Raw genomic sequence first — 23,996 nt, forward strand, 5'->3', positions numbered from 1 at the left:
GCCCCAATAAAATTTGAAATTGTACGATTACCCGCAGCTATTATTTTACTGTACAACTAAAAAAAATGCTTTTAGTTGCCTGGCTGGCTGCTGGCTGGGCTCCTCTCTACCCCAACAATAACTCTGTTGTTGTTGTTAGTGGCTACTGCGGGCCGTTGCTATCGAAACTAACTGGGTGTATCTTCTTGGTTCTTTCGGTAAAGTCACGTAGAAGGGAAGTAATAAAATAATAAAAATAAAACATAATAAAACAATTCTCACGACGTTTCGGCCACAACGCAAGCAGCCGTCCTCAGGTGAAAACCAGGCCCGTCGAGGCGACAGAGTCTGAATGAAACAGCACACGAGCTTGGAGTATATATATATACTGGAATATATACTGGAGTATATATATATACTCCAAGCTCGTGTGCTGTTTCATTCAGACTCTGTCGCCTCGACGGACCTGGTTTTCACCTGAGGACGGCTGCTTGCGTTGTGGCCGAAACGTCGTGAGAATTGTTTTATTATGTTTTATTTTTATTATTTTATTACTTCCCTTCTACGTGACTTTACCGAAAGAACCAAGAAGATGAATCCCTGCAGTCACGAAAGCTTTAAATCGAAATTTAACTGGGTGTAATCAATAATTATTTAATTACACCGGCGGAAGAAGAAATTCTGAAGATATAATTACAATAAGAGATAGCGACATCCAAGAGCTGGGAGTACCGAATACAAAAGACTGACCACGGTTAATTTGACATTGCTCTAACTTTTTTAATTTGTGCTCCTGTTAATGTAATTCTGTCGCCAGAATATTCTTTGAATCCTCGAGAATATGTATTGGAAAAAAATAACGCTCAAAATACATTTCTTGGGGGGGACAGTGAGAAAAGCGTGACAATGACAGCTCTCACTTATTTTCCGTTTGCAGAGAAACTTGTAAAAAAAAATGCGTCTAATTAAAGTGATGACAGATCCCCTGCCAAACAACTCTCAGCCATGTGTTGCAGACGCAAATTCATCCATTACCCAATTTCATCTCGGTGAATTCTGCTCGCCTCGTTATATAAAGGACGCTGAATCGTAAAGAGTGAGATCGCAAACCCCTATCGTAGGTGATGTTAGACGATTTTTGACCTCCCCCCCCCTTCGGCACACGGCGTCACAAAAGGTCAGACCCCCCCTCAAATATGACGTCACAAAGCTCTGCCCCCCCCCAAAACCATAAAACATGCTTCAAATCGCTTTAAACTATTGTCATTGAATTGCGGATTTAATGTGGCGCTGCACTCTGATGTTGTAGGAGTGCTGTTATAACAATTAGTGTGTTATAACAAGTCTATATTTATTCAAAGTTGCGCATTTTCACGTGACGTCACATTTCTCAAACACCCCCCCCCCCTCGTTACACATCGTCACAAATGTCTGACCCCCCCCCCACCCTAGGTGCGTGACGTCATTTATGGACGGCCCCTTTGTATCGTTCGCCTGTTGGCTTATCTGGTCTTACTCTGGTGAGACAAGGCCGTGAAGAAGCCTGTCTCTGGTGTAGGCCAATCAGTTTAAAAGGCAATGCTCTATATATTATAATAAGAGCATGTTTGTTTGCATGTTTGCCACAAGTACGTGTGGTTAACATCGACTTGATGCCTTGAAATGTGGATGTATTTGGTGTTTGAACATCAAAACACATGTTTTATTGCCAAAAATGGTAAAACCTATTCTTATTTTTTATAATTTGGTTTAATGTTCAGAAGTTTTCAGCCAATTAATAATGAGAGTTTATATAATAACACTGTCTTCATAAAAAAGCAACGTTTCAGGTAACGGCCCTTTTTCATAGCACATTGAGAGGTAGTCTACACCACCGAAGGCAGTGTGATTGACATACGTACAGGGACTCCTCTACTTACGAACTTTCAGAGATACGAACAAACCTGTCCGTATGTCCAGTTCAAGTTCATTTATTAGGTATAGCCCTGTGAGCCATTCGGCTCTTGAATCGGGTGCAACCGCAACAAACAAAAAACAAAAAATGAACAAGAAAACATCTTGTTAAAGTGAATATGTGACTATGTGCAAACAGAAAATCCAAGAAAATACAGCAAAATATTGCAGAAAAAGCACCGTACACCAACGCTGTGTGCAAAAATCCCAGTGGGATGCAAGTCAAACAACAACAACCACAAGCCAACTTAGATTAAGGCCATCAGTCTTACTCCGTACTACAACAAACAAACATGGCCAAACCAAAACACTTTTTGAAATCACCAAAATAAAGCCATGAAAGCAATGAAACAGTGATCATAGGAACTGTGACGGAATTTTCACAATAAACGACATAAACAACATGTACCACCAAAGCCCTGCAGGCATAGCTGGCTGCATGAGTCCGTGCATGCCCGTTCGGACTGAGAGTCATAAGTTCAACCACCGTGCAATAGGTGTTGGTGGTTGCATCTACATCTGCGGAACATGCAGAACCAGTGGCATGAACATCTATAGGACATTATTCAACTTTTAAAGCCATTCCCCGAGTTTAGTGGACACGCCGTACAATATGTTTGGAATCGACAGGAGTTAAGTTGAACTTACGAACAAATCGACTTACGTAGAGGAGTCCCTGCACTCTGATTATGACAACAATGTGTGTAGGGGTTTGTTTTTGTCCATATTGACCAGCGCGTGCACGCTCGAGCCAGCAGGAGGCGGGCGACATTCAGAGGGGAGATTATCACGAAGCGGAATCGATTCCAGGATAGATTTCGCAAAAACCATTGGAACGGATCGAAACCGACCGATTGTCCTCCGGACCTACGACTTTAAAGCAGCAGTTGTTGTTTTGTTTTACTTTTGGGCTGCGTTCAAGGGGTAAACACGTTCGTGCGTTACCTCTGTCCGCTCGAGTAGAATACAAATTTAAAGAAATGAAATGTAGGCGAGGTGCGAGGTGTCGGGCAACGCCCCTCCGTCTTGATCGACCATCAAGAATGGTCATTGCCCGAAAAGTCGCGAAATGTTTTCTTCCTTGTAAGCCAGTTTTATTTAATGAATGTGTTGTGGTTGCACACCACTGCCCAAGCAGCAGCACCACTAAATAAACGGTTCAACACCAACAAAGTCCGTGTTGCACTGATGCCCGTCGGTGGAACGACGACCACATTTTCACCAATAATTTTGATTCCGCGGTTTCTAACCGGCACAATGGCCACGCGAGCAGTTCTTTGAGCTGGTGGTCTAGTTAAGGCTGGGGCGCTTTAGTACGTGCAACGCTGCAACACCTTCACGCTTGGATAGGTCTACGACCGAGCCCGTAGTGTAACGCTGAGTTGATCTTTGGGGACTTAACCTGCAGAAGTGATTAGTTGTTTAACTTTCCTTGATATTTTTTGGGTCTTTCGGTAAAGTCATGTAGATAGGTTCAAATAAAATAACAAAAAACTACGACGTTTCGATCGCAACACACGCGGTGTGACATGCTAATTTTCACCTGGCAGCCCTTTGATAGGTGGAAAACACTCCACCGCCGCAGTCGCTGCCCACCACTCACATTAACATTGGCTGATGACATTTGGGCTACGCCCTCTTTTCAAACCTTTATAAACAGTTGCCTTTAGAAGCTAACAACACGTTTAGAGCGCCTTTTGGCGTCATCTGGTCCAACACCATGTGAGACTAGGCTCTAAGGAAAGCTGTCTCGGGTGTGGACCAATCAACTTCAAGGACAGTGCATACATTATCAGAGTTATGTTTTTTGTTTGCATTATGACTGAAGGTATTGTGGTCTATGCAAACATGACTCCTTGTAAAAAAAGGTGTCAGTTTTGTTGCCAGATAGAAGGGTAAAACACCAATTATCATATTTTTTACTGGCAAATGAGGTTCCAATGACGTTTAGAGTATTTGTCTGCTATAAATTTCCACGTGATAAGCCACTTCGTTGAGCTATGATTTGTGGTCAGGTCTCTTCTGAAATAAGTAATATTAAAAAAAAAACTTTTTTTTAAACACGCTTTAATGAAATGTACCCTACTAGTAATGTAAGAACTCCACGACTCCAGGAAGTGGCCCCGAAGCTTGCCATAACGTAAGGTACCGTGGTGATTTACAGCCAACGTCAGTTGAGCGTGGACAATTAGACCCAAGGCGAAACATAACATACAAAAAATAATATTTAAAAATATATATATTTTATTTTAATGATAGCATATAGTGTTGTCATCAGTATGACATAAGTATACCAAGTTTGCAGTCGATACCACATTGGGAAGTGGCTAAAATTGAGTTACAAGATTTAAGGATACAACAGTGAGTTATATAAAAGCGTGTAATATTAATAAACTATCTCTATAGCGCATTGGAGCTTACCTAGTAAATATAAAAACAATGTTATTGTTAAGTTTAAAAACTTCCGAAGATACACGCGTGTTGTAAAGTATTACGTAATCCCTGCGAATGTATTGCTTAGTCTTTTTTTAAATAACTTATTGTGTTTACAACCAACAATTGTCATTCACATTACACAGCCCTGTAGCATTTAACTCGATCCATTCCATTCGATTACAAAGCGCCTAAGGAATTTTAACTCCGCCTCCAATTCGATTCGATTCCTCTGCAACGCAATACAATAGGGATCGAATCGTTATACATTCGTGTTGGATCGATTCCCGTTGGGCTCATGCGTGGTCGCCGCTGTGGTGTCGTCTGGACGTGTTGACACTTTCCCCGCGTGTCCCCGTGTCTCCACGCGTGTCCCCGTGTCTCCTTCTGTGTCTCCCCGAGTCTGCCTGTCTCTCCGCTCGTCTCCCCGTGTCTCTCCGCGGACGGACATCCCAGCCTGTGACCGGGTAAGCGCGTTCACGCCGAAACTGTGTGGAGCGTCTGGGTTGTGTAGGGGTCACTGCGAACCGGGCCCTGCTTGAGTACCCCTAACGCCCCCCCCACCGCCATCCCATAGGCGGGCATGGCCAGACAGCCGGTGACAGTGGCGAGTGGGGTGCCATGAGGGGGACTCGAGACCAACGATGAGTGACCACAAAACGGATTGAAAGTGGTCAATCTTTTGGCAAAATGTTTTTAGGATTGAACTGGGTTAGGAAGACCGTTTTTGGGTTGAATGTGGTGGATAAAACGAGGACTTAAGATGAGAAAGATTTGATCAAAAACCACGATGTAATGACAGTCATGTTTCATGTAACAATCATTAAATAACATACTGTACCATGGTTAAAGAAAACTGTGATGCGGAAAAATTAAGCTTTTGGAAGACCTCGATTTATTGAGTCGGGTTTAGGGAGGTCACAACTTGATGAGTCTCTTGTTATATAATGAAGCGGGCTTACCCAGGGGAGGGAACAATGATGATGCTCCGTGGAAAAGACCAATTTGAGTAATGTGCACGTCAGCTTTAACCTTACTCTTTGTTTTTTTCGGTAAAGTCACGTCGGTAAAAAATAAAATAAATTAAATCACGACGTTTCGGAGGCAACACAAGCTTCCGTCACGAAAACTTAAAATCGAGAATCTTTAACATTATTGCGATATTTGAACAACACCAGTTACGTATATATATTTTTTTCTTAGGTGGTTTGGCGGCGGGCTTATGGAGACCCCCGCAGTTTAGAAAAATCTGAGTTTGTGAAGATATCCTTGTGAGTGGCAGCAGCAGTGTGCCCTATGGATTGGGGCTCGAGAATTCCACAGCATCATCATCATGCCTCACATGATGATGATGATACACATTAACTTGTGTCAGTCCACTACTGGGTGAGGGTCTTCCCACGCTGTTGAGGGGTGGGGGTTGATTTGACCATACTTCACCACGCTGGTCAGTGCGGGTTTGTGAAGATAGCTGTGATGACAGCCAGACAGTCGCTGCACATTGCACGTGGGGGCTGAGGGGGGTGGTAGCCTGCCTGTCCTGCTGTCTTTGTTGAAGGGGAGTGAGGGAGTCTGGGACTTTGATTTAAAGTGACACGTGCATAGGCGTGGGGTGTTTTGGGAGAGGCCGTTCGTGCGACGTTGCTTGCTCGAGGTGGATGTCCACATCACCCAGAATGCGAGGCCTCATCAGATGTTGCTCAGGAAAGCTGGCTTGAGCCGTTAGACATAACGTGCACTGGCCAGCCAGCGTGGTGAAGTATGTTCAAATGATTCCCGACTGCCCGCACGGCGTGGGGGGGACACTCATCCAGCAGTGGACTAATGAGGCCGCGTGTTTGTGTGCACGTGGGGTGTTGGCCACCCACACCCTCGTGTGACGTGCCGGCCTTCTGCTGCTACTCGCGAACAGCACTTGCCCCTACAGTCTGTTCAAGGCTATACGGGGGATCTTTGTCTTTGGGTTGTCAAGTTGAGCGTGAGGAGCGGTGGCGCAGTGGTTATCGCGCTACGCTGCAGAGACCCGAGTTCGATTCCCGCTCATGGCCAACAAACATTGACGAATATCTGAACCGGTCGCTGGGCCTCCCCTAGGTCGACTCAGCCTCAAATGAGTTCCTGGTGCGATGTGTAAAAACATCACCACTTGGGGAGACAAAGGCGGCCGGGCGTGGTTGCTGACCACTCATCCCTTGGTGTATGCCTTGCCAATGTCATTGGTGCTCGCACACAGCACTTGCCCCAGGAGTTCAGTCGGGTCCGTGCGGGTGACCTTTGGCTTTGGCAAGTCATGTGCTGTGAGTCGCAACTGATTAGTGACGTCTTTGGGAAATTCCATAAAAATTGCAAAATCTTTGTGGATTCAAGAGGCAACGCCAGCTCAGCGCGTGTGTGTGTGGCTTGTCTTTGTGTGTGTCCTGGGAGCACGTGTGTGTGGATTGTCTTTGTATGTGTCCTGGGAGCGCGTGTGTGTGGCTTGTCTTTGTGTGTGTCCTGGGAGCGGTTAGCGCCCTGCGCTACGAACCCGGTGACCCGAGTTCGATTCCCGGCTCGCGGCCAACAACACCGGTGACGATTATCTGAACCGGTCCTGGGCCTAAAATGAATACCTGGTGCGGTGTTTAAAAATAATCGCCTTTGGGGAGACAAAGGCGGTCGGGCGTGTTCCTGGCCACCCACCCCCTCGTGTGCCGTCCCAGCCTTAATAGGAGCTCGCTAACGGCACTTGCCCCCAAGTCTGTTCAGGGGGATCTTTGTACGTGTCAGCGCGCGCGTGTGTCTGTCAATTATACACTTTTAGTTTAACCGAGTAAACTAGCGGCTGCCCGTCTTACATCTCACCGCTTTACGGCTCGCTCCTCGGTATTCATCCACAACCTCACCGCACTGCACTATTTGCGTTTACGTAACTAAAGCAAAACTGTCCGCAAATTATTATTTTTTTACACGATTCATGGGAGCATTTCCGTAAAGTCGGATTTCTGTAGGTCGGGTCTTGTGCAACCCGGAGACTTTTTATCTTACCATGTGAGGCCCACTGAGCTGTATACTGTAGCTCTTTTTCAGAAACGACCTGGTCACAAATGATAGCTTATCACATGGAAATGTATCGCAGTCAAATAGTCTCAACTCACGTTTCTAAATGTGGAGGGAAAAATCCGCGCGAACACGGGGAAAACATATACACTCCACATATACATGGAACCCACGACCTGCTGTATACCAGGCGAGATAGTTAACATTTCGCCACCGTGGCACCCTCTTTACTCGCAGAGGCTCTCCCCACTCGCCCGCTCGCTCGGGCCCAGCCGAGGGTCTGCCCCCACACCCCCCTTTCCCCTCCCCCCCATCCTCGCGTCCACCATGGCCGTGGAGGGCACTCTGAGCGTCTCCAACTCTCCGCTCATCTCCCTGCGCAACGGCGGCCCCGTGCCTGGCGGCGGCGGCGGCACCGGCGGCGCTTTCCGGCCGAACGGGAACCGCCGCAGCGTGGCCATCCTGGGCAGCGGCGACTTCGCACGGGCCCTCGCGGCCCGCCTCCTCTCGGCCGGCTACGCCGTCGCCGTGGGCAGCCGCGACCCCAAGGCGGCCGCCGAGCGCATGCCGCCGCAGGCCGAGCTGCTGGGCCGCGCCGAGGCGGCGGCGAGCGCTGCGCTCGTGGTCGTGGCGCTGCACCACGAGCACTACGCGACGCTCGCCGAGCTGGGCGGCGCGCTCGCCGGCAGGGTCCTCGTCGACGTCAGCAACCGGAGCCCGGCGCAGAGGAGGGAGCAGCGGCGGCGGAAGCGCGGAGGAGGCGGCGGCGACGGGAGGACGCAGAGGAGCAATGCGGAATTCCTGGCGGAGATGTTTCCCCACTCGCACGTGGTGAAGGCCTTCAACGTGGTGTCGGCCTGGGCGCTGCAGGGCGGGCCCAGGGACTCCAGCAAGCGCGTGAGTGTCACGTCCGGTGCGTGCGTGCGCGTGTGTGCGCGTCGCAGCGTCATCGTCGTTTCGCGTTGTGCTTTGAATCGTGCACTCATCCGAGCGGGGATCGCCGTGTGGGCAAGGCATCTTCGAGCAGGAGGAGAACATTTGCTCCTGACGAGACGAGTGAGCAGAGTTGAAAAAGTGACTTTTGAAGAGCCGAGTCTAGAGGGGTCGTGTTTGTACGCAGCTGAAACCTGGAAGGGAGATGTAAGGCGACTGGATAAGTCTTGAGATGTGAGTATGGGTGGAGTGAAAGAGAAATGTGGAAGTTCTGGAGCAGGTTTCGGGAGGAGAGAAGTATCTTTAGAACAATGCAGACCAGGCAAGGGATGTATATTGGGCACAATCTCAAAGGTGAGAGCTCGATTAAGGAAGTTCTGTAGGTGTTAGGGATGCTGGGAAAGAGGCCAAGATTCATAAAGAGAAGGACGCTGCTTGACGACTTGAAGCAAGCAAGAGGGAGGCCGTACGGTGATGTGAAGAAGAAAGATCAAGATCAGGAGGGAAATGAGCCGCACACACTGCCACTGAGCAGGGGAAGAAAGAATCGTGCGATTCTCTTGTTTCATGTTTCGCGTCGTGCGTTTCGTGCGACGTCGTGCATATCGTTGCTTCGTCCCTCGTGCTACCGCATTCCGTGTCGTGTGTTTATGTTGTGTGTCGTGTGCTTCACTTCGTATCGTGCATCCTGCCGCGCGCCTGCAGGTGCCCGTGTGCGGGGACAGCGTGGAGGCGCGCGCCGCCGTCATGCAGCTGGCGCGCGACCTCGGCTTCGCGCCGCTCGACATGGGCGCCCTCTCCTCCGCCGCCAGCGTCGAGGAACTGCCCCTGCGCCTCTTCCCGCTGTGGCGCTTCCCCGTGCTGCTCTGCCTCGCGCTCTCCCTCTTCTTCTTCCTCTACGCGTTCGTGCACGAGGTCGTCCACCCCTTCGCGGTGCACGGCCGCAGCGAGTTCTACAAGTAAGCGCGTGTCCCCATGTCCCCACGTTCCTATATCCGCATCTTTCTGTCCCCGATTCCCCACGTACCCGCGTCCCCCTTTGATGTCTCCTCGTGTCCTCGCAGGATCCCCGTGGAGGTGGTGAATGCCACGCTGCCCGTGGTGGCGCTGTCGCTGCTTGCTCTCGTGTACGTGCCGGGCGCGCTGGCAGCGGCGCTGCAGCTGTGGCACGCCACCAAGTGGCGGCATTTCCCGCCGTGGCTCGACCGCTGGCTGCGATGCCGCAAGCAGCTGGGCCTGCTGGCGTTCTTCTACGCTGGCCTGCACGCCATCTACAGCCTCGCCCTGCCCCTGCGCCGCTCGTACCGCTACCGCCTGCTCGACGACGCCTACCGGCAGGTGAGTTCACGCGGTGCCACGCAACGCCGCAGGGCAATGACAATGGACTGGGAGCGAATCGCTGATCGTTCAGATATTAGCCAATCAGAAAAAGGGGGGGGAAGCGTTTCACGCGACGCCATACTAGCCCATGGGATTAGTCAATCCGTGGGTCGCTTGCCAATGAATCGACGCAGGGATTAACCCTCGATGAACCGATACTGTAATGTGGCAGTCGAATCAACTATGAAGTGGAATCAATACCACAGGCGCCTCAATTCGCAAGACCATATATGGGCAAAGACACGACTCTACGGACAACTCCACGCCTACTTTCTTACAAATTATGGTTTGATCGCTGATCTCGGCGCTTTCGTCGGGTGTCCGATGTCATTGCGTGACAGCGCCACCTTGACGGAGACGACGCAACCCTCAGGAAAGCACACGTGCCTCTCATTCTCGTCGCCCGGCGTTTTCAGGTGCAGAGCGGCTTGACGTCGTCGTGGGATGAAGAGCAAGTGTGGCGCATGGAGACGTACATCTCGCTCGGCATCATGGCGCTCGGCCTCATGGTGCTGCTCGCCATCACCTCCCTGCCGTCCGTCAGCGACGCGCTCAACTGGCGCGAGTTCAGCTTCATACAGGTACGGCGTGCGTGCATGTGTGCGTGCGTGCGTGTGTACAAACACGTATGGGCGGAATGCGTCTTATTACACGTGCAGGTGGAGTGTGTGTGTGCGTGCGCGCACGACAGTCGGGTGTAACCGATTATTTACGTAATAATTTGCTCTGCCAATTATCGTTTCTGTTACGCGATTAATCGGATATCACAGAAGTAGCTGGGGGGAAAGTCTCACGTGCTGCTGGTGAAGAGCGGGGCTTCATGACGTCATAAGCCACATCACCAACCATGCCACACTCTGCATGGCTTCTTCTGTGTTTTCCTGCCTGCAGGAGGCAGGATATCAAGCTGGCCACTGCTTTTAGAAGGGACCCAAGTAATCGAATCACAATTACCATATTTTCGCCGACGAGCCAACTCAACCGAGCAGCGTGAGTGTGGGCGTGGCGCCGCGGTTCCACGCGCTCGCACGGTAATCATCATTAACGGCACTCGACGCCGCGCGCTCCGCTGGCCCTCCCCGCCCCCTCCCTCCACCAGTCCAAGCTGGGCGTGGTGGCGCTGGCGGTGAGCACGCTGCACGCACTCACGTTCGGCTGGCGCCGCGCCTTCGAAGCCGAGCACTACCACTTCCACCTGCCGCCCGTGTTCGTGCTGGCGCTGCCCCTGCCCTGCGCCACGCTGCTCGCCCGCCTGCTGCTGGCGCTGCCCTGCTGCTCGCGCCCGCTGGAGCGCGTGCGCCGCGGCCACGAGGGCAGCCCCTTCCGTGGCGCGTGCGGAGCGGCGGCACGCAGGCCCATCGGCGACATCACCAGCATCGTGTGACCCGCACGCACGCGCGAGTGTGTGCGCGCACACGCACGCATATTTGCGTAGCGACTTAAGAACTACAGCGGTACCACAGGCAGCATCCACCACCGATTGGGGTAAGGTACGAAGGGAGACCCGCGGGGATAGGGTGGGGGCAAGGTAGGGAGGGGTGGAGGGGTTCACGAAGAGTTTCCCACAATCCACTCTTCAGAGCCACCGCAGTAATTTTTCTTACTTGCCAAACCTCCCTCCATTCAAATGGCAATTCAGTTGTGGCACGCTGTACATGCCTGATTATTGCTAAATATGTGACTTAGAGGGCACTGAATCACTCACGGCCAACACCAGTGATGATTATCTGAACCGGTCCTGGGCCTCCTCCCCTAGGTTTACTCAGCCTCAATTGAGAACCTAGTGCAATGTGTAAAAACATTGCCACGAGGGAGACAAAGGCAGCGTGGTGCTGGCCACTCACCCCCTCATGTGCCATTCTGGCCTTCACAGGTGCTCACTAACAGCACTTGCCCCAACAGTCTCTTAAGGCTACATGGGGGAAATATTTGCCTTGGAGACATAATTTGATTTGTTGCTTTCTACATCACGTTGGAGGCGTTTATCATTCATCAGGGGTGTGTAGTGTGCAATGACAATTTACATTTGAATGGAGATGTCAGTGTGCACCTGTGCACCTTGGTGAGTTGTGAAGACTGGAGTTTGGAAAACGTCTGGATTTGGGGACAGGGTTAGGGCTTGTAAAAATGAATATGGGTACAGTTAGGGGTTACATTCCAGTTGGAAGATAGGGGTAAGGCTAGAGATAGCGGCAGGTTTAGGCTGTGGGTTGAAGGGTCATATATGTCAGAGGTATGATTAAGGTTAATGGTGGGGATAGCAAAAGAGGTGGGGGTACTGGTAGGGCAATGATTAAGGATAGGATTAGGGGCATGAGTAGGTTTCAGACAACTACAAGTCAGCTTCGTGTTAAGGGGTAGTGGGCAGATTTTGGGTTTAAGGACTCGTAGTTGGATTGGACGAACCGATAAGATTAGCTGTTGAATAGGGTTGGATTTTGGGTTCGGGGTTAGTGTAAAGATGGAGGGTTACAGGTCACAGGTTAAGGTGAGAGGATAATGACTTGGTATCCAACTAGGTAGAATGTTTAACATTAGGGCTTACAATGTGGGATTACAGTCAGACGTTCAGTCTGCAAGGTAAGGGTTAGAGAGGCGTGAGACTGTGGCCAAGGCTTTTTCCTCTCCTCATCGACAGCGAAGGTCTCTCCCCAAACTCATGGGGAGGTCACCCTTAGGTGAGGTCATGGATCTCGTGATGCTTGACAGCATCTTGCCGCGTGAAGGTCAGCATTAAGCTTTTCACATCGGGTGCAAATAAAAAAAAGAGATATGGAGGTATTTTTCAGTGGCAAAAGAAGCCGCCACTTTTTTTTTGCTTTCAAATGTATTTTTTATTAAATTATAAATCTTTTTTTTTATCAAAATCACTTCGCTGCAATAATGTATTGATTGTGTAATTGCGTGTCATTGCACCAAAGGGGAGGATACACCTGCTGCGTGTTTTTTAAACGTGTGACACGCTGTAAAGAAGTATTGCCAAATGTTCATGATGTGCTCAGGCAATATTAGGGTAAATTGTTGCTGTCAATTGCCACCGGCAAAGGATTTGCACTGAGCGGTTTTAGCAACTCGCTACGGCAATGGCATGGGGTGATGGAGTTCTGCCTTCCGAAGGACATTTTTTTTTTAAGTTTCTTCGACGAACAATGAGTGATCACGTGACCTCGAGGTTGTCATCTGACCGCTGTGTTTGATTTGATTGTGTCATCATCCCGGTTGTCCGCCAATTGAGGCGACGATACAAAATGGTGCGGCCACCGTTGCCAGCAACGAATTCTACAAATTACCACACGTGTCATCGCCACCTTAAGAGCGCCATCCTCCGGAGGGACTTTGAAGTGCAGGCGGTTTGATCCATTCCACCGACGTTTAGCCAACTCCCGCAGTTTTCATTTGTTGCCAATGATGTCACGATCTCACGAACACGTCTCGTCCTTCCCGCGAAGAGACATTTGATCATTTGCTCATCGCACCGAGAGCACACTTGGCATCGCCTCGCAGAAAAAACACACAAACTCTTGCCCAATCAAGTTTCTCTAAAACACAAACCCTGCTGAAACGAGTACCATCGAGGATTCGTCCAGTCTGCGAGTGATCGTTAACGAGACTTCTCAATGTACCGGCACAAGCCCACCGTCTGTCCAATGGTGGTACAGCTCGCCACTCGTGATGGAATGTAACCTCCAAGAAGAGCACATCCGCTAAAACTGGGCAATGAAAACGATGTGTTTTTGATATAGCGCCCTCCTATACACCAGGGCATATCAGAGCGCTGAACATACGATAAGCGCTTTGCAACCCCATCTCATGTTGAACATTTGAAGGGGCACCCCGAGTGGCAGCTGTCCTTGTGGACACGAGGTGATTTCATAGCTTAACCTGCAATAAAGGCGTTCGTTCTACTAGTAGGTGGCCATGATTGCTCTGTGTAAACCCAGTTGGGTGAGGAGTTATGGGTTGTGCCTGCCCTTGTCAACTCTCCGAAGATAAGCAGGGTTGAGCTTGATTACTACGTGGATGGGAGACTGGGAATACCAGCTGTTGTCGGCTTGGGCTGTGAAGTGTCCAGGAGAAAGTATTACAACAGTGTATTCTTGAATCTGTATATGCAGAGCTCGTTTGAGTGTTATCCCCCTCCCCCCCTCATGTGTGAGATTCCTCCTTCCGACATGCCAACCACGGGTTTTATTGACAAAACATCCCAATGGAAGCAGGACCCTCGTGAAATCGAGTCTTGAGACTCAAGCTTTCCTGGGTGAGCAACGGTCATCAGCATTGTGACAAGCCACTATGTTGAGCTATCATTTGTGGCCAGGTCGCTTCTGAGAAAGAGCTATATTGCTTGGTGGGCTTTGCCTGGTGAAATAAAAATAGTGGTAGTAGTAGTAGTTAATTCAAGTCCCAGAGCAAGGTGGCTCAAACGCTTCGTACGGATCGTTGTTTACGCACCCGGTGTCTGCCGTTTCCCCAGCGTGTCACACACCTGTGGCTGCTGTCAGTGTTATCGCTGTGTTTGCTGTTTTATAGGTCATCCACGTGCAAATGGACAAACATCCAATAAGCAATAATTACGGATAATTGTGTGTGGCTTGCGCTCCCTTGCGAAATTCGGGAAGCTTTCTGAACGTCACTCTTCACTTTCGTCCCGTGGGTGACGTTACATTTTTTCCCACCAGCAAAAAAGTTGAGATTTTAAGACGCACATTAGAGGCAGCTTTTCTTGATCGTTTCAAGAGTTCGATTCCAAGTCACACGGATTGAACGTGAGGCTTGTTTTGAAGCCCCGCTGCTATACACTGTGCGAACCGCACGATGCCGTCACTCAGTAATAACAACGGTGACTAGAGAAAGTAAAAATACATTTTAAGCGCACATTTTAAATTTCTCGTCCTCAGAAATCGTCACCATTTGCTTACATATGCAGCTGTGTCCGAGGACTTTCTACTCTTCTGGCAGCTGATCTTTTTTTAATCCTTCAACTGCATATTGCGTGAATATGGAAGCTTTTACGTGTACCCGCTGAACGGTTTCAAACGCAATAGCATCGTAACAATGATTTTCAAATCGGTAGCCTGCAGCAAGCGCGTGTCCGTCCGTGTTGCTGCACTCGGTCGAGCCGTCCAGTTTCCAACAAAATTGTTACTTGAACACTTCCCAAGTCCGTGGGGGCCGTTTTATTCGTGGGTGTTGTTCGCGTTGTCGTAAGCCGTTGTCCAGCTCACGCGATTCCATTGCCTTCCCAGCGACCTGGCTGTGTACGCCAGCAGCGGCGCGGACCGACGATAAGTCGAGGCCCGTCCGTTCGCCGCGTCCTCTTGTGTTTAGATTCGAGAGCAAACTCGTCCACCGCTCTCGCCGCCGCCGCCGTCTGGCCATGACGCACCCAGCGCTGTGTCTCTAGATTAGAAGTAGACACGTCTTCCCAGCCCGTGTAGGAGCCACAGTTGTCTCGCCGTAGAGGCTGCCGGAAGCAGTAGCTTCGCAGATTTTTGACGTCTTCCATGAAATAAACCTCCCAATGAGATGTCGCGTGGTGCCTTGTCTTCTGCCTTTGTTTGGTCTCATTGTGCTGCTCCCGATTCTCTTCAAACCCCAGCTCCCCCGCTACCCCTTCTCTGCTGTTTGTGCTACATTATTTGAAGGCGAATGATGTAGTTTTCTCAGCAATTATAATTTCTCGATTCTATGTATTCCCTTGACTACAGCTTAATCTTAAGACTCATACTAATTGGAATGTGGGCAATGTTAACAATCCCGTTCTTGTAGAAGTCAACTAATGTTCATGCCAAAATTGCCATATTTGGCCCATGTCATTAAATGTCGAGGGTTAAGGCATTTACTGGTTCAAAGATTAAAATAAGATTCCAACGCTCGCAATTCGAAGTCGCGAGTTAAGGGATTATGGCACTATGAGGTCTTGATCCCAATGTCATGTTGATTCTTTAATGCAAATTGATGCATATTATCTTGAGCGGTAAGAATCTATTTTATCAATGACTCGTGAGATATTAGTGGAGTGTTTGGGGAGGTTGTACCAGACTGCAGTAAAGCAAAAGAGGTAACCTCCCTGTGAAGACCCATTGGAGGTATGCGAAGTGAAAACCCCAGATACAAATGTTGCCCCATGTGATGTAAGCTGATGTGTAATGTATGTTTCTAGAGCTTTCACACGTAGCCAAACGTGCTAATCGGAGATGCAGGGGAAGGACAACAAACAGAACACGCAACAAACATTCAAAAATACACATCAGGATTTAAGCTCCAATTTTATTCAATTTACCAAATTGCCACTGTCCACATTAACTTAAAACAGTTAAAAAAACAGTACAATGTTCAATCATTAACATTAGGATATATGTCAGGGCCATATTAATTTACCATTACAGATGCAAATGAAAACACTGTTCATACCACAAAGGTGTGAGGAATTGAGATCACCACAAATAAGTCTGCCAATATTTGTATACAAACTGAGATTTCCTAAAGAACACAATAAAAAAATGTGCAGTTTCATTGGAATGAAAAATTATGCATGGAGAAAAATGCCATGTAACAAAAAAATATTTAGGGACTGACATTTTTACACGTAGGCTTTCGCTATCAATATTCATAAAGATTAGTTAGGGATTTGTCACAATCAAAACGCCAATTAGTTACTACTTCAGCCCACCGGTGTGTTGGAGATTAAATCCACAACATTTACAATTGGAGTACGACGTTTCGCTGGTAATTACATCCAGCATCATCAGGCGATTTGCCAGAATAGTGAAGCAATCCACCTGATTCCGGTCTTAGAGTAGCAGGACGACGTCATCACCGCACCCAATCAGGTGCAGAGATCAGAGGCGGAGGGGCTATTGTATTATTATAGATTGGTAATTAGTTAATTAGTATGTTTCCTCTATAAGGAATTATAATATGTATTACTTAATACGCTTCCAGGCCGCACTAAGCTTGTAGCTGTCAGAGCGGTTAAAATTATTTGAATTTCTGTCAGTTTCAATGGATTCTCAAATTAGTCTTGGTCAATTAGTTTTACACAACACTTCAACGTTATCAAAATCAATTGTTGGCAAGCATATTGTGCAACTGCCGACAGTTGTGTTTGAGAGTATTAAATAATTTTTTTGGTGTTCTATTAATCTTACGCTAATGTTACGTCCCGTCTGTCCAATATAGTATCTGCCACAAGTAATTTAAGGGACATGTTAACTGGAACCTTAGTGAATAGAGAAATTACATCAAAACTCAGTAGAATATCATTTGGGTCAAGTTTAATATCTTTAATCACATTCACAAGATGCTCTGAATTTGTTATGAATGAGCAGGTGGATTGCGTCACTATTCTGGCAAATCGCCCGATGATGCTGGTTGTAAATACCAGCGAAACGTCGTACTAAAATTGTAAAGGTTGTGGGTTTACTCTCCAATACACCCGTGGGCTGAAGTAGTAACTATTTTTCTTTGTTTCTTTCTGTTAAGTCACGTCTAAAGATAAAATAATAAATTATAATAATAGCACATTACGACGTTTCGATTGCATAATATGCTATTATTTTAATTTATTATTTTATCTTTAGACGTGACTTAACCGAAAGAAACAAAGAATAATTCCTGCAGTCACGAAAGCTCCAAAATTAAGATAGTAACTATTTGGCATGTTGTTTACGTGACAATTCCTTTACTAATTGGCTGTGTCGGGTGGTGGAGGGTTTCGACACATTTATACTTAGGCGACCTAACCCAAAAACCTTTATTATGAATAGCGATTTACATGCTTGTATTACACAAAAGCCTGATCAATTGATCTCTTCATGCAATATTTATGAAAACTACAACTCGTAATAAAGCAAGTGTGGAACCATCTCTTTGGAACAGACCTAAAGCAGAGACACATTATCAAGTGCGCCCTCGCGACATTATTTCCCCTGCTCACAGGGCGAGGCAGTCCGGTAGTGTACACACCGCCATGTCACATTACTTAGGAGTGCCGCTTCAATTCCAAGAATGATATCCACTATGAAAACCATCAATTAAATGATCATGTGACTTCAGCAGGCCACCGTGTGTCCTTGCCATCTTCAAAACTCCAATCGTGATTTTAGTTTTTTACTCGATATTACCGAAACTCAATTGGCCGGGTGTAAAAATCAACTCATAACTGCCAAGTGGAAAATTGTAATCCTGATCGGAAATTGATTCAGCCCGTCATCCCCTCAAAGGTTACATAAAAAAAACAATGTTGCAAGATGTTGGGACCAGTTGGTTTAGCCCTAAAGAATGTGGAATATCCACACTTCACAGCCAACTGAGGTGAGCACTGCCCAATACCAGTTTGAGTTGGAGAGATTTTTCACTTTCAGACACATTTCTCCTTAAAAAAACAAAGAGGATCCGGCATTCAAAGGTTGAGTTCTGCAAGCATCAGAGATTCGCTGCCAGCATCGTGGTGGTGGCTAGTGTGGCAGGGACGTCATATGTATGCTCTGAGTTGCGATGGGGAACGTCATGATGGGCGTGGTGGCGTGGCTCATGGTGATCCCCGACAGCGACTGCGCCATGGACACAACCGGCGCCACCGACACGGCCACCGTGGCGAGTGACACGGCGGGTGCCAACCCCAGAGTGGCTGGTAGGGGCGCCAATGCCTCAGGGTTCAGATGTGGCGGTGCCACGGGCTGGGGTGGTGGCGCCCCCGGGTTAGAGGCCTGCGCAGTGGGCGCCCCGCTCGGCGCTACCAGCTCCTGCTGCGACACGGGCCGGCCCTGCAGCGTCTGCCCACTCAGCGTGGTGAGCGGCTGGCCCAGCGCATGGCTGTAGCTGGGCATGGCAGCGGCGGCCACCACGACGGTGGGGGCGCGCGGCACCAGCGTCTGTTCGGCCGAGGTGAGCGTCACTACCTTGCCAGCCTGCACGCGCAGCCGCGCGTTTTGCTCCAGCAGCGCCTCGTTGACGGCCGTCAGGTCGACCGCCTGCTTGCGCAGCTCCTCCATGCGCCGCCGCAGCATTAGATTCTCCTCCTGCAGCAGCAGCAGCTGCGTGTCGGCGAGGCGCAGCGTGGGCAGCGGGTGCTCGAAGCGCTCGGCCCACGGCTCCTCCAGGCGGCGCCGCTTGGCGCGTGCCAGCTCAAACTCAACAAAGCGCTCCTCCTCGAAGGCCTCGCCGAACCCATCGAAGCGGTAGCGTGGCATCATGGTGGCGGGCATCGCTGGGGGGGGCGGCAGGATGGTCACAGCGGTGGCGTCCGGTGCGCCGGCGCGGCCACACAACCCCATTTCCAGCGTGAACTCCTCGCGCGTCACGTGCCGGAACTTGCAGCGCTTGCCTCTGAGGCAGCCGCTGTTGAGGTTGTCGTGGCACACGGGCACCTCGCCCTGCCGCAGTTGCAGGTCCCGCAGCGAGAGGCCAAGGCCGGCGGCCACCGTCTGCTTGAGGTGCGCCGGCAGCTCCCCGTGCTGCCGGTAGAACTCCTCGTCCTGCTTGGGCGAGTGCACGAACTTGCAGTTGGGCCGTGTGCAGCTGCCGTTCTGGAAGTCGTGGCAGAAGCTCAGCTCGTTGCGGCGCACGCCCATGTTGATGACCTCGCTGAACTCAGGGTGGTGGTAGCGGCAGTGCTTGCCCCGCTTGCACACGTTGCGCAGGAAGTCCCGGCACATGCCCCCCTCGGTGCACTCGCCCGTGCCATCGGCCACGCCGTTCAGATTGCTGTCATTTTCGGACATGTTAGCGGGAGAGCGCTCGCCTCGCTGCGCCGCCGCGCTTTACCGCGCCGCGCTGCTGCTGGGAGGGGCGCGCGGAGCTCGGGGATGTGGTGGTGATCGTGGTGGTGGTTGAGATTGTGTTGCTGATGGGTGTTTATGGTGATGGTAATCTAAACATTGGTGGTGATTGTGATGTGGCGATGGTGTTTGTGGCGATTGTGGTGTTGGCGATGATCGAGTTGGTGATGATGGGAGGTGGTTGTGGAGGGTGGTGGTTGTAGGTGGTGGTGGTGGAGGGAAGTTGTGATAAAGGGAGATGGTAGTGGAGGGAGATGGAGGAGGTGGTGGTGGAGGGTGGTGGAGATATGTGATGGTGGAGGAGGGAGGTGGATGCGCAGCTGTGAGTCGCAAGCGCGGGCAATGCGCAGGGTAAGCGCGTTTTGTCAGCGCCAACGCTTTACAGCGCTCATCACACAACAGGAACTCTCCCTTCCGTCCGCCTCTGTCGCGCACAAAGCAACCACACGGCACAATGGCACAAATGTGAGCATTCACCAACTTGCAGAACAGTGCAAAAGCATTGTCTCCTTCACCCTATAATAAACTGTTTGGCAGCTTTTGGTATTCAAGCCCAAGATTCACCTCAAACCTAAAGTTAAATTCAAAGAAGCTTCATATCCAGTCTCATGTTGAAGTCAATGAAATCATCACTATTTCAGGCAAAATACACTTTTACAACTTTTAATTTCAAGTAAAAAATCTTCGTCCACAGTCTTAAAAAAATTGTCACTTTCTGCAGACTGGCACCATCACATCATGGTCAATTTCTTACAAATAAAAACGTGGATAATTACTGCTGATTACTTATATAAATAATTTTCCTTTGTCTGATATCTGCATTATTGACAAGGGAAACCTCAAATCGACAAATATTACATTCTCACGTTTGATACCAATGCGTCCTTCCCTTCCATGTCCTATAGAATTCAACCCAACACTCGTTTCTGATAATATACTTTCTTTGCTAGTTACTTTACAAATCCTAATTGTTGTACTTAGTAATACTGTAATGTCATATATTTATCCTACACAGCCTCATGGAAGTCCTCCAGAGTTTGTTAGGGTAGGTCCTAGGACGTTTGACCAATTTATTATCAATAAGCGTTGTACAAGGGAAATAAAACGGGACACCCCCACCATGCATGAGGGAATGACGGGTTCACTCACAAACACAATTTTTGTACAGTATCGTCCTGGCTACCTTGGGAGTCTAGCATTCTACGGTGATGTGTATGCTTGATCCACCAACTCTCGTAAGTTGGTAAAACCACGACCGATAGCTCTACCCATCCTGCGATGTGAAGTCGAAATGGTGTCGTGATCAAGACCATTGACGCGATACTCACCTCACAAAGTAAGAGGTGCATAAATCCACTCCTATCGCAGGGCGAGTCTTCAAGGACAACCCCCACTGTCGACTTCCCCACTAAGTGGTACCTTTTTTATCGACCCCGGGGAAGGGATGATGGGCAAAGTCAACCCCCTACCAATATTTTAGCTCGCAACCTTATCGCTCTATCCGCCGAGCCCGATTTGCGAAATACAACAAACATTCCTGGTCATATAACATTTCGACAAGTAACTTTACTTAAAACCCGCAGCAAAAACAAATATGTTTTGGCTTTATAGACTTGAGTCTCAACACTCTCCGCTCGTAACGTGGCCCGACCCCCCACTCGTCCCTATGCTCCCTACCGGGTTTCACGCGCCTTCCCCGGTAGAAGCGACCAGGCAACAACAGGGCGCCCGGGAACCGACCAGGCCTCTTCCTCAACCACCAACTTCCCGCGTCTCAGCTCAGATTATCCACCAACAATGACGCAAAGAACGATTATGAACCAACTATATATTGTTTTAGAAAACGGCCGATGCTCCCCGTCTTCGCCAAATCTCTGAACAATATGATAAAATAAGCCCTCCCTTCCACCACTTGCACGGAGTGGTGGTGGAGGGGGGGGGGCGGGCACTCATCCAGCAGTGGATCGCCGAGAAATGGCTGGACGCGTACAAAACAATCACTGGGGAGGCGGCGCGTCGTTTAAAACGGCGTCAGGTTAATTAATGACCCGATTAATTATTGTCGACACGAAGCGACGTCCTCGGGAGTGGGGGGGTCGCGGTACGGAGCCTCGGCCCGAGAGGGAACCTTTGTGCCCCGCGTCCGTTCCCGGCCTCGGGGACTTCAAGGGGACCCCAATGGAGATCCCATCGGAGACCCCGAGGGGACCCCGAGGGGACCCCGACCTCTGCCGTGGTGTGATCGAGAACGACGGGGCGAGATACCTGGAGGCAGCTGGAGAAATCGCGCGCTTCGCCTCGCCGCCGCCGTGGTCCCCCTCCTCCTCCACCACGTGACTAACATATCTTGATTTGGATTTTATAACACTGATAGGCAGCGCTATAGATTCCGTAGTACGCATAAGAATAGGCTTTTCGAGGCGTGTGAAAACTACATTTCGTTTTAAAGCTTTCGTGACTGCAGGGATTAATATTGTTGTTGCTGCAATCGAAACGTCGTGAGGATTTTATTGTTTTATTTTATATTTTCTCTTCTACGTGACTTTTACCGAAAAAACCAGGAATATGTATTAAAACTAGTTGAGCATTGAGGCCGTCCATAAATGACGTCACGCGATTTTGGACGATTTTTGACCCCCCCCCCCCTTTCGTCCCACGGCGTCACAAAAAGTCAGCCCCCCCCTCAAATATGACGTCACAAAGGTCTGCCCCCCCCCCCCCCAAAAAAAAACATGCTTCAAATCGCTTTAAACTATTGTCATTGTAGTGCGTATTTAATGTGGCGCTGCACTCTGATGTTGTAGGAGAAAACATTTATTAAAAAGTATATTTAAGTAAGTAGAACGTGTCATCTATATTTATTTAAAGTTGCGCATTTTGATGTGACGTCACATTTTTTACCCCCCCCCCCGTCACATATCGTCACAAATGTCTGCCCCCCCCCACTAGGTGCGTGACGTCATTTATGGACGGCCCCTAAGGGGGTTTGCATTTCAAGTCGCGGTGGCGAGATGTTGAACTCTCTCGCCTGGTGTACAGGAGGTCGTGGGTTCGATCCAGACCCTGACGCCTGCTGCTGTCTCTCTCACTCCGGGTCCTCCTGGTTTTCCCCTCCACAATTAGAAACCTGCGTTTATAGTACTTGGCTGCAATGCATGTCCACGTGATGAGCTACTTCGATTGCCAGGTCGCTTCTGAAGAAAGAGCCGTACTGCTCAAGTGAGCCTTACCTGAGAAAATAAGTAAAATAGTTAAGACAGTTTTAAAGTCGCGATTGCCCTGCTGGGATTGCGCTGTGACTCTCCTGGAAGCCCACCCAGATCCAGAAGAAGGCCGCTGCTGTGCGGACAGAGTGGAGCAACGCGGGCGTCCAGAATCAACAGCTGATTGGAGACCCACTCTCAGCCCCCCCCCCACTCCCCGCCCCCCACGCCTAGCCCCCCACTCCCAGCCCCCCACTACCAGCCCCCCACGCCCCACTCTCAGCACCCCCCCCCCACTCCCCACCCCCTCTCCCAGCCCCCCACTCCCCACCTCTCCCAGCCCCCCACTCCCCACCTCCTCTCCCAGCCCCCCACTCCCAGCCCCCCACTCCCCACCTCCTCTCCCAGCCCCCCACTCCCAGCCCCCCACTCCCAGTCCCCCACTCCCAGCCCCCCACTCCCAGCCCCCCACTCCCAGCCTCCCACTCCCCACCTCCTCTCCCAGCCCCCCACTCCCCACCTCCTCTACCAGCCCCCCACTCCCCACCTCCTCTCCCAGCCCCCCACTCCCCACCTCCTCTACCAGCCCCCCACTCCCAGCCCCCCACGCCCTGCCCCCCACTCCCAGCCCCCCACTCCCAGCCCCCCACTCCCAGCCCCCCACGCCCTGCCCCCCACTCCCAGCCCCCCACTCCCAGCCCCCCACTCCCCACCTCCTCTCCCAGCCCCCCACTCCCCACCTCCTCTACCAGCCCCCCACTCCCAGCCCCCCACGCCCTGCCCCCCACTCCCAGCCCCCCACTCCCAGCCCCCCACGCCCTGCCCCCCACTCCCAGCCCCCCACTCCCAGCCCCCCACTCCCCACCTCCTCTCCCAGCCCCCTACTCCCCACCTCCTCTACCAGCCCCCCACTCCCCACCTCCTCTCCCAGCCCCACACTCCCAGCCCCCCACTCCCCACTCCCCACTCCCAGCCCCCCACACTCCCAGCCCCCCACGCCCCGCCCTCCTCTCCCAGCCCCCCACTCCCAGCCCCCCACTCCCCACTCCCAGCCCCCCACACTCCCAGCCCCCCACTCCCCACCTCCTCTCCCAGCCCCACACTCCCAGCCCCCCACTCCCCACCTCCTCTCCCAGCCCCCCACTCCCAGCCCCCCACTCCCCACTCCCAGCCCCACAGTCCCAGCCCGCCCACTCCCCACCTCCTCTCCCAGCCCGCCCACTCCGCGCCCCCTTCACGCCATTGGCTTAAAGACGCCGATTGCAAGACCACGTGGTACATGCGACCCACCTATCAG

General features: G+C 50.6%; 2 protein-coding genes across 4 annotated transcripts; one reads left to right on the forward strand and one right to left on the reverse strand.

The window, feature by feature from the left end:
- Positions 1-4,650: 4,650 nt before the first annotated feature.
- Positions 4,651-15,241, forward strand: LOC133346183 (metalloreductase STEAP2-like). Its single transcript, XM_061557669.1, has 6 exons — positions 4,651-4,832; positions 7,639-8,298; positions 9,040-9,293; positions 9,399-9,672; positions 10,131-10,295; positions 10,814-15,241. Exons 2-6 carry the CDS (start codon positions 7,729-7,731, stop codon positions 11,096-11,098), a joined length of 1,548 nt encoding a protein of 515 aa, XP_061413653.1. The 5' UTR covers positions 4,651-4,832; positions 7,639-7,728; the 3' UTR covers positions 11,099-15,241.
- A 729-nt stretch (positions 15,242-15,970) lies between these two features.
- Positions 15,971-21,843, reverse strand: ZC3H10 (zinc finger CCCH-type containing 10). Of its 3 annotated transcripts, none has more exons than XR_009755500.1 (2): positions 17,310-21,755; positions 15,971-17,205 (listed from the first exon to the last, which is right to left on the reverse strand). XR_009755500.1 is itself a non-coding variant. In XM_061557670.1 (2 exons), exon 2 carries the CDS (start codon positions 19,437-19,439, stop codon positions 18,174-18,176), a length of 1,266 nt encoding a protein of 421 aa, XP_061413654.1. In that variant the 5' UTR covers positions 19,440-19,920; positions 21,762-21,843; the 3' UTR covers positions 17,235-18,173. The 3 variants fall into 3 exon arrangements, 2 of the variants coding, with proteins under 2 accessions (XP_061413654.1, XP_061413655.1); XM_061557670.1 differs by lacking the exon at positions 15,971-17,205 and adding an exon at positions 21,762-21,843 and having other exon boundaries at positions 17,235-19,920; XM_061557671.1 differs by lacking the exon at positions 15,971-17,205 and having other exon boundaries at positions 17,235-19,920; positions 20,825-21,755.
- Between the last annotated feature and the right edge of the window lie 2,153 nt (positions 21,844-23,996).

Source organism: Lethenteron reissneri, chromosome 23, assembly GCF_015708825.2.
Source record: "Lethenteron reissneri isolate LAM-NWPU_2019-01 chromosome 23, ASM1570882v1, whole genome shotgun sequence".
NCBI classification, from domain to species: domain Eukaryota; kingdom Metazoa; phylum Chordata; class Hyperoartia; order Petromyzontiformes; family Petromyzontidae; genus Lethenteron; species Lethenteron reissneri.

Coding starts and splice junctions, on each gene's coding strand:
- LOC133346183 (XM_061557669.1), top strand. CDS start 7,729: ATGGCCGTGGAGGGCACTCTGAGCGTCTCCAACTCTCCGCTCATCTCC. Junction 8,299..9,039: donor CCAGGGACTCCAGCAAGCGC/GTGAGTGTCACG, acceptor GCGCGCCTGCAG/GTGCCCGTGTGCGGGGACAG. Junction 9,673..10,130: donor TCGACGACGCCTACCGGCAG/GTGAGTTCACGC, acceptor CGGCGTTTTCAG/GTGCAGAGCGGCTTGACGTC.
- ZC3H10 (XM_061557670.1), bottom strand. CDS start 19,439: ATGTCCGAAAATGACAGCAATCTGAACGGCGTGGCCGATGGCACGGGC.